Source organism: Tamandua tetradactyla, chromosome 7 (genome assembly GCF_023851605.1).
Source record: "Tamandua tetradactyla isolate mTamTet1 chromosome 7, mTamTet1.pri, whole genome shotgun sequence".
In the NCBI taxonomy this organism is placed as follows: domain Eukaryota; kingdom Metazoa; phylum Chordata; class Mammalia; order Pilosa; family Myrmecophagidae; genus Tamandua; species Tamandua tetradactyla.
The window spans coordinates 67,204,507-67,214,733 of NC_135333.1; the positions used below are offsets into that span (position 1 = coordinate 67,204,507).

The 10,227-nt window shown below is 49.0% G+C and overlaps 1 protein-coding gene across 1 annotated transcript; it reads left to right on the forward strand.

The window, feature by feature from the left end:
• Nucleotides 1-1,108: 1,108 nt before the first annotated feature.
• Nucleotides 1,109-9,430, forward strand: KCNA1 (potassium voltage-gated channel subfamily A member 1). The gene is made up of 2 exons (XM_077169774.1): nt 1,109-1,673; nt 2,036-9,430. Exon 2 carries the CDS (start codon nt 2,540-2,542, stop codon nt 4,025-4,027), a length of 1,488 nt encoding a protein of 495 aa, XP_077025889.1. The 5' UTR covers nt 1,109-1,673; nt 2,036-2,539; the 3' UTR covers nt 4,028-9,430.
• Nucleotides 9,431-10,227: the final 797 nt, after the last annotated feature.

A 10,227-nucleotide genomic window follows, 5' to 3' on the forward strand; every position in this document is an offset into this window, starting at 1 on the left:
GCAATCGTTGGCTTTGATTAAAGAGGTGGGTGGTGTAGGCGCCAGGCAAGAACTCTGGTTGTGCGAAGGGGCGGTCCCGGTTCATCCGGAGGAACCAATCACTGGCGACTCCGGGTTCTTAACAGCATGCGTAGAGATTCCGCCGCAGCTGAAGTACCGGAGCTGCTGGCTGCCTTCTTTCGCGCTGCAGGCGCGGAGGCGCAATGCCTGTGGGGGCGCGGGATGAGCCGCACTCCGGGAGCACCGCGCACGCCTCCGGCTCGTGCTGCCTGAGCCTCGGTGGGAACCTTACCCCGAAGAAGCAACTGCAAGCCTTGCTTGTGGCCCTGGGGAGACTTTAGACCCAGGAAAGAGGCTGGGGGAGGAGATCCGTCGGGTGGGAGGTGGGCTGGCGGCATGCTTCTCAGTATTCGTCCCAATTAGCACCAAGTTGGCAGACAACCCCACAAACCCACAGAGCTTTCGGTCTCCCACAAGTCATGTTTTCTGCGTTTCAAAATAATCTGATGGTAAGAAAACTTTAACTCCCGTCGCGGGTCACAGAGGGGCATACCGTGAGCACCCCCGCCTCCCGGGAACACTAAACTGAATAAACGCAGGTGATTCAACTGCAGTGCTCTGTCAAACTCTGCATCCCTTCCAGTCCCGCGGGGAGACGCTGACTCTGCCCTGCCGAGAGCCCTCTGCGGGAGGGGCGGGATGACGCTCTGAGCGTTGCGATCGAAGCGGATTATTGTGGGACTGCACAAATGTAAACCCATCCGAGGAGTTTTGCCAGAGACACCACCGCCTGCATTGCGTCGGACCTGACCATTTCCAGTGTGAAATCCCCCGGCCGGGGGACCGGGTGTGTGCGGGGCCTGTGAACCTCCAGAAAAGCAGAGCTGGTGGTCGGCTTTTCTGATAGGAGAAGGAAAAAGCTGTGCTGGCAAGGGTGGGAACTGAATGACAACCCCCCTCTGCCAAACCACCCCCTCATATTTTCCATCTACCTCCTCGCTCCTGCCCTCCCCCGCCCTCCCCAACCCACGCCCTGGTGGGCCAATCGCTGCTCCGCATGCGAGGCGCTTTCTCAGGTTTCTGCTGATCTTGCAGCGCCCAGAAATGGACCGAGCGGACCCGCCGCGGCACGCACCGGGCTCCACTCTGAGCTCCTGAAGCCCCGGGACGCGCCGCGTAGCCGCCGCGAGGTTGAAGCTGGGGTGCGGGGAGTGCAAGGAACCCGAGAATCATGTAGATCCATGCTCTCGCCCGCTCGCCCGCCGCCTGCCTCCTTCGGGATCGAATCTAGGGCTCCCACAGCGTTAGGAGGGGGCGAGAGCACTGTTTATCGTCATTTGCTTCAGAGCTTCGCGAGAGGGTGGCAGTTTGCTTTTCCGCCCGCATCCTCCGGGACTCCCTGCACCGGAGAGAGAACGGCGTCTCCAGATTGTTGACAACCGGAGAGAATGGGGGGACATTTCCGCCGCGGCAGCTCAGTAAAGCGATTGTCCTACTGAGGGGAGCCAAGGAAGAGGGGACGAGGGCAGCGAGCGTGCCCCGGCTCCTCTCCGATGCTGCTGCGGCGGCGGTAGCCGCTACTCGCTCCCGGGTACTGCAAAGGCGACCTGCCGCATTCCCACTCGGGCTCTCCGCCGACTCAGCACCGCCCCTGCGCCAAGCCGGCCCGCCAGGTAGGGGGTTCCCAGTTTGGGGCTGCAACAGCGGGGGGTGCCGGGGTGGGGGACGCCCGGGTGTGGGGATGTGGCTGGGATCCGGAGCTCCCTCGCTGTCTCTCGGCGCGTTTCCGATCTCTAGTTGAACGAAGTTGTCAACGGATCGGCTGCGGGGTGTTGGGGAAAGTGGGATAAAAGAGCCCCAAACTTGGATTTCTGGGTGTCTGCGTGTGTGTCCGTTTGTGTGCATGCGACAACCCTAGCAAAGGTCCAGTGCTGTCTAAAATAGCTAGAGGTCTGTGCTCTTCGGTGTCTGTAGATCCGTCCCATCTGAATGCTTCTGATTTTCTACCCCCGTATCACTTTCTATTTCTCTGCAGCGTCCATCGATCGCCCTGGTGGGAGCTTAGAAGGCGGCAGGCGAAGAGGGGTAGGAGGGGGGAGAGCCGAGGAGAAGCAGAGGGGGTGGCAGGCGTGGGGATCTGCTGAGCTGGCACTGCACCCGGTCCTAGGAGGGCTCCCGGAGGGGCGGGGAGGCCAGGGTGACCCTCGAAACGATGGCCCGACCCGCTAGAATAGCGCTGCGTTAAGGCGCCTCGGAGAAGGAAGAAGTAGAAAAAAAACAACCCCGGGCAAAAATCTGCATCGGGGGCCCCAGGCGAGGGGGATTCCAAATTGAGTGGAAAGCGTGGTGGAGGGCCAGCGGCAGCGAAGACCCAGATCTCTTAACCTCCTAGCCTTGAAGGCCTCCTCCCCGCCCCCGAGCGTGGGGGAGACGCGCACTCCGGTGGGGGGGCCGCTTGGGTCCCCCCCACCCTTCCTCTCTGGCCCTTTCCCACCCCGGGCTCTCTCCTGGCCTCTCACCCCTCCACCCGGCTTCAGACATGACGGTGGTGTCTGGAGAGAACGTGGACGAGGCTTCGGCCGCCCCGGGCCACCCCCAAGACGGCAACTACCCCCGGCCGGCAGACCACGATGACCACGAATGTTGCGAACGCGTGGTGATCAACATCTCCGGGCTCCGCTTCGAAACGCAGCTCAAGACCCTGGCTCAGTTCCCCAACACGCTCCTGGGGAATCCCAAGAAACGCATGCGCTACTTCGACCCCCTGAGGAACGAGTACTTCTTCGACCGCAACCGGCCCAGCTTCGACGCCATCCTCTACTACTACCAGTCCGGGGGCCGCCTGCGGAGGCCGGTCAACGTGCCGCTGGACATGTTCTCCGAGGAGATCAAATTTTACGAGCTAGGTGAGGAGGCCATGGAGAAGTTCCGGGAGGACGAGGGCTTCATTAAAGAGGAGGAGCGCCCCCTGCCGGAGAAGGAGTACCAGCGCCAGGTGTGGCTGCTCTTCGAGTACCCGGAGAGCTCCGGGCCGGCCCGGGTCATCGCCATTGTCTCGGTCATGGTCATCCTCATCTCCATCGTCATTTTTTGCCTGGAGACTCTCCCCGAGCTGAAGGATGACAAGGACTTCACGGGAACGATCCACCGCCTCGACAACACCACAGTCGTTTACACCTCCAACATCTTCACGGACCCCTTCTTCATAGTGGAGACCCTGTGTATCATCTGGTTCTCCTTCGAGCTGGTGGTGCGCTTCTTCGCCTGCCCCAGCAAGACGGACTTCTTCAAGAACATCATGAACTTCATCGACATTGTGGCCATTATCCCCTACTTCATCACCCTGGGCACAGAGATAGCCGAGCAGGAGGGAAACCAGAAAGGCGAGCAGGCCACTTCCCTGGCCATCCTCAGGGTCATCCGGTTGGTAAGAGTTTTTAGAATCTTCAAACTCTCCCGCCACTCTAAGGGCCTCCAGATCCTGGGCCAGACCCTCAAGGCTAGTATGAGAGAGCTAGGGCTGCTCATCTTTTTCCTCTTCATCGGGGTCATACTGTTTTCTAGCGCAGTGTACTTTGCCGAAGCGGAAGAAGCTGAGTCTCACTTCTCCAGCATCCCCGATGCTTTCTGGTGGGCGGTGGTGTCCATGACCACTGTAGGATACGGTGACATGTACCCTGTGACAATTGGAGGCAAGATCGTGGGCTCCTTGTGTGCCATCGCTGGTGTGCTGACAATTGCCCTGCCCGTACCTGTCATTGTGTCCAATTTCAACTATTTCTACCACCGAGAAACTGAGGGGGAAGAGCAGGCTCAGCTGCTCCACGTTAGCTCCCCTAATTTAGCCTCTGACAGCGACCTCAGTCGCCGCAGTTCCTCTACTATCAGCAAGTCTGAGTACATGGAGATCGAAGAGGATATGAATAATAGCATAACCCATTATAGACAGGCCAATATCAGAACTGGCAATTGCACCACGGCTAATCAAAACTGCGTTAATAAGAGCAAGCTACTAACCGATGTTTAAAACACAAGCGAGCAAACAAAAAAGCCCCACTTAGCAGCTTGAAGGACTTAAAAACAAAACGAAAACCCGAGAGACCCACGTCACATTTTGTAGATACTGTACTAAATAGTCTTTGAATGCTCTGTTTAACTGTCAATGCATTGTTGCATTGCAAATTTTTGGCGTGGTGAACCGGAAGCTTTCAAGATCCATGAAAAAAGAAACTATTTTCATTTTACTAAGAAAAAAAAAAAAAAGGAGAAAGAAAGAGTATTTTCTAAAACTGGTTAAAATAATTCAGACCACGAACTAGTCTAGGTAAAATAGAATTCATGTGCTTCCCCATACTGAAACATTTTTAATGTTTGGCTTCTTTAGCTGGTTGTTGTTTTTAGCCTAAAAAACCAGTGATCACATAGAAATATAAAACAAATTTGCATGAGACTCCAATATAAAATCTTTGCCAACTGCACAGTGCATAAGATAAACGTAACATGATATACCAGCCAAAATGGGCGATGAACAAGTGTTTTTATTTTGGTCAACGGAACTGCATATTACAAGGTGAAAAAACAACAAAATTACTTAAGACTGGTTCACAAAGCACCTTATAACTCTGATACTGGTCCTGATCCATAGGGCTTTGCCCTCTGCCCCGCTCCCCTCCTAGTCCAAACTATTCTCTAAGAAAAAGGATAACTGAATTAAATTAATTGATTCATCTGCAGTGCTGCTAAATTTTCTCAACTGCAGATGACCCAAACACAGGTCTTTCTCACTGGTCCTGCACCCTAACCCTTGGCCTCCAGAACTGGACGTAAAACCTTAGCCTTCTTATTGCAAGAGAGCACAAACGGAGTTAAGTGTAAGCATGTTTGAATCTGATAATATTTACTTTTAAATCGCATGCTGAGAACGTTAACTCAGATAATAGGGGATAAGCTTACGTTGGAATTGACTCTACTAAAAATAGATCATTTTTCATTTGCATTCACCAAAAGTGCACTCCTTCATTTATTGACTATTTTATTAGTAAATAAAGTACTGTATTTAAGTGCATATGTTAGTCAGATGGGAACAATAATGTTTTGGAGCTCAAAGCATGTTCTTTTATTCAGTATTATGGCCTATTTGACTAAGGTGTACCTTGAATTAATGCATGATTTAAGAAAAAAATTTTTTTTTAAATTACAAGGTTGTGGGATGAAGGGCCCAAAAGAAATAAATGGGGGTGGGGGTGGGGGGCACTCAGTCAACTTTCCTGCCTTTGCTCAGGGAAATGTTTGGTTTCTGTGCAGGTGTAGGCAGAGAGAGAACCAATATGCCCATCCCTTAAAGGGAAACTCTGTGGAAAAATAAATAAGTCACCGAGGTATATATAGCAACACCTAAGAACAAGTATCCTTTTTAGCTGAAGATAAACACAAGCAAAACAAACAAAAAAGCGTGCAATACTGCATGTTTTATTTGGGGGGTGGTGGTGCATTTTTAGGATGTAAATGAAAATGTTTATCTATTATATGCATCCAGAGCAGAGCTGATTTCTTTTCGCAGTCATGATTTGAAGTCTGTAGAGACTTCGGCCCTCCCCTTGAGGCTCCCTGAAGAAACTCAACCAATTAATTTAATAGTTGCTTAGTGCCTTTATCCTGTACCCACAATGAACTGCAGAAAGTGCCTCCATTAACACAGCTGAGACGTTAAGGAACAAAAGGGGGAAGGGTTAGGGCACAGGTACTTTTGCTTTTTGCTTTTTCCATCCTTGCTTTCTCACTTCACCACCGTGAGAAGACCCCACCATCCTAAACCCTGGAGAGGAAGGTCAGATCCCGGAGGGTGCCGCCTCTCTGGTCGTCCAGTGCACTTGGCCCCTGTGGTGGGCTGATGCTGAACGTAACGGGGGCCCGAGGCCCTGCTTTGAACTTGGACATGAACTGTGAACTTGTCTTTTTAACTCTTCTCTACCAAAAACCAAAAATAAACACTTGGGGCATCTGTTTCCTGCTGAGGGTCACAAAGGATGTGCAAAGCTTCCTGAGGCCCAGTGTCATGTTCTTTGCACATGGGCTTATTTTTCTGCTGGTTAGCCCTTTGCCTCCTCACTGCTTTCAGAACCCCACATTTCTGAATGTCTGATCTTTTCAGGCATCACTGCGGCTGCGGGAACACTCAGTTCATCAGTAACTTTTCCCTGGCTTTCCTCCTGACCCAGCGCCTTCCGCTATTTCCTACGACGTGCTCCCCATCTTCCTAGCCAGCCGTCACCTCCCAGGCTGAGTGCCTAGCTCCTGCTGCCCTGTTACCTACCCAGAGGAAGTGGGGACCCCGTGCCCAGCCGAAAGTGACCCATTGCAACGCAGGCCTCCGGAGCCCAACAGCTGTCCACCCGTGGGGAGGCGCTCACGGCCTTTGGAAGGACCCCGAGGTGGGGCATCTTCCTTCTGCACTTAGCATGAGGCTGCCTGCTGCTGACACCCTGTCCTGCTTCTTCTGGAACTCTTCCCCACTTTATCCTCGACCTGGCAGTGAGGCAGTAGACCAAGAAACCAGAGTCACGCCCGGGCTGGCTGACTACATCAAAAGAAAGAACGTGGATATTTTATTTTCCTGTGCACCTTTCTGTGGATCTGTAAGACTAACATAATGTACGTATAGTGGAACAAAAGGGGCCGAGAACTGCGCAGGCTCCGATTACAGGGCATTATCCTCTCCCCACCCTGTGGGATGTTTCCTTCTCATCTGAACCTTAACTCCTCCTGCCTATGCCTCCTCTACCTGCTTAAAAGACCCCAGATCGGAAAAAAAAAAAAGCCAACCTCCCCCACATCTCCCTGGATGTCTTGATCTTTTATTTCTGCTTTGAGGTCTAGGACACATAACTTGAAACACTGCACTCTGTCAACAGCAATAATCTGCTCAGTCCTGTGGGATGGATGGGTCAGAGGATGAGATAATGGGACCAAGACTGCTGAGACTGAAGACTGATTTTGGCTCCTCCATACCTCTCAGAGTTTAACCCCAGGACTGGTTGATTCTTCCGTTTGTGTTTCAGGAAAATGTGCTGCATGTAGGGAACTTGTCAGCCTGGGATGGGGAATGTGCTGTGGTGCTGAGTTTGGGGCGGTATGGAAAGAACGATTGCTACTTATCCATCTGTAGCTCATTGCAACAGATGGTCAGTAAGGCCAGGATAGAGCCCAGGGCTCACTGGTGTAGTATAGGCATGCGGAGTTTGACAAAGCTCTTATCCCCTTGCACTGTAATGTGCTGAAATGTCTTTGTAGACCTGAAGGTGCACTTAACAAAACTGCCTACTTAGGAATTGCCATCTTTTGGTTTACTTATTTATATTTATTTTACTGGGCTTTTTACCTTTTTTGTCCCCTTCCTGGGAATTGAGCCTCTGTGGCGCATGTCTTGAATACTTATTTTTTTTGCCAGAAAGAGGAGACTTCTGATGTGCTGATAACCATGGCTCAGCTCTTCCGGGGCATCAGGACCCCAGTTCTATAGGGCGATTGTGGAAGAGGTGGACAAACCAGGGCCATGAGCAGTCCCAGAATCTGTGGAGTGGTTAACTCACCTCAAGTGATCTGAATTAGAGAGACCAAAGACATTAATTTCTTCTGTCCTCAGATTTATAGAAGACAGACTGAAGCCAGGAGAGTTTCTGTTTTTGTGTCCCCTCTTTCCCATCTGTATACAAGTACCACCCCTCCCTGCTTCCATCCTGCCCACCCCAACCCCCCACCACACACTGAGAGTTGAGTTTTGAGTATCAATTGAATCAGTTCATTAGACGTGCAATAGTGGGTTAGCCCAGCAAAATCCAAAAAACAGATTCTTCTGGAATTCTGACTACTAGACAGTCATTTCTCTAAAATGGAGTTGTATGGTAGGTTTAGATTCCACTGTGGTGAAATCAAAGCACAGAGGACAGTACCAACTTGACTAGAGAATAAAAGACAAACATGTCTATGGTAGTAAGGGATAGATTCCTTTAAGTGGAACCTCAGTTTAGTTCATCAAGGTCCTTCACATTGCATATAGTTACAGTTCTCCAACTTAGTTAACATCTGAAGTGGTGAAAATACTTCTTAACCTTCCCTTTTAGTATAGGAGACCTCAAAACATATGCTTTTTGAGCATTTTGGATTCTAAGTCCTTGCTTGATAGATTGGAAAAAACAGAAAGGAGAAAGAGAACATCAGCAGAAGGCAATTCCCCATTTTCTTCCAAGAATGGCTTATTCTTGGGAGTGGTGAGAATTGGTGGGTGGCAACCGTCCATAGTATAAAATTGTTAGAAAGAATATAAACTGCCGAACAACCATTTTATCTTTCCACTTTTTCGAGCAAAGATGAAGTCTTTTGATGTTTGTGTTCACTTTAAGACAGCAAATAAGCTAAATATTTGAAACCAGACACATCCCAAGTTGAATTCTGATCTCAGGAGGGGGCCTCTCATTTACCATGCTGGGTGTTAGCACTTGTATTTATCTCATGGAATTTCAGGGTATATGCAAACACGTCCAGTATGACTCAGGTAAACCTTTGAAGAATGTACATTACTTAATCATTTTTGTAAAGAAGCAAACAGGAGCTGAGTTATTAACCAAAGTGTTTCCATTGCCTTGGGTCACCGTGTGAACTCATTCAGGGTGGAGATGTCAGGTTTAGAAGCCTCAGAATCAAGTGCTCCTCTCTTTGCAACAGGGGCTTTCTTGGGGGGCAGGGCAGTGTGCATGGAAGGGATGAGGCCCTGCTGACCTCAGGACTTTTAGCTTTAAGGAGATGAGTGCAAGTTACAGTGATTGATTTTCATTTGGGAGTTAACTAGGTGTTCACTTTTTGTGACCTGAGACTTTCAAGAGTATAGAAAAGTTTTATACCACAATTAGAGAAGAAGAAACGATGTCAGGAAAGAAAACCAAACAAAACACAATATCCCTTGCAAAATATTACAGGCCAAATGTATCTCTTCTCCAGACCTTGTAGAAGCACCTTTCTTTCTCTTCGATGCACTATTTTGGGACTGTTTATGCAGTCGCTGTAAGTAGACAACTGGGACTCTATATAATATACCTCTAATACAATGGATAAAGTATTACCAAGATTAAAATTAAAATTGAGTAGTCTTTATTGAAAGTGCACCATCAGGGCAACAAACCATTTTAGCTGACAAAGCACTATTTTTCTTGAGTTTGCCAGTGGCTTACATCTTGAGTTAAGGGTGTGTTTCATCTTCACCTCCTGTGCATTTCCCCACCCTAACTGTTTAATATGTCAGGTAGAGGACATTGAATGTTATGAATTGAGACCCTAATAGAAGCGCATAGTTTTCATCTATGCAATTTTACTTGCTTCTGTCACTTTATGATCTGTTATATTTGGCATCAATTAAAGATAATTTTTAAGGATCTTATTAAGGAATATCTTGACTGGTTATTTGTCTCGTTTTAATGATCTCTGGGGAGCCCTTTCATCACACCTCATGCTGGAGAATCTCATTAAATAACATGATGAACTCAGGATAAAATCATGAAGCAGCCTTGTTTTTATTGAAACTCATGGACTCTTTCTGATGTACAAGGAAGTACACTGCAATTGAATTTTGACAATAAATTCACAGCTTTGTCTCAGGTAGGCTCCCAATTAGAGGCTGTTGGAATTTGGCCTGGGGAAGCAGTGAGGGGATTAAGCTTTGAAAAGGTAAAAGGGAATGAGGTCCAAGGGAGTAAAGTAATTGGCTATATGTGCATACTTTGTTTTTTATATTAAACTGTATTTTACATTCATAGTCTAAGCAGCTTTTTTCAGGAAGGATTGTGTGTGTGTTTGTGTAACAGTGTTGTGGTCTGGCATCAAATGACTTGATATTTAGAATATGATGTTAGAGGTAATTTTGATGTGGAAAACAAAGTGGTTCCTACCTGGTTTTTTTTTTGCATGGGTAGGCATCAGGAACCGAACCCAGATCTCCAGCACGGCAGGCGAGAACTCTGCCTGCTGAGCCACCGTGGCCTGCCCCCTACCTGTTTTTTATATAGACTTTCCCCTTATAGTTCGAAGTAGTTCTAAGTGTGGTTAAATTTCTCTTTTCCTAGTTTTTTGGGGATGGGGTGGGGTGTCTCCTTGGTTCCATTTCTTTTGATTCTTCCTGAGATGTAGGTATTCTCTTTCCTTCCTTGTATCGCATTGTATCCAAGCTCTCTTTCGTCT

Excerpts from the sequence above, each read along its gene's own strand:
- KCNA1 (XM_077169774.1), top strand. The coding sequence starts at position 2,540 with ATGACGGTGGTGTCTGGAGAGAACGTGGACGAGGCTTCGGCCGCCCCG.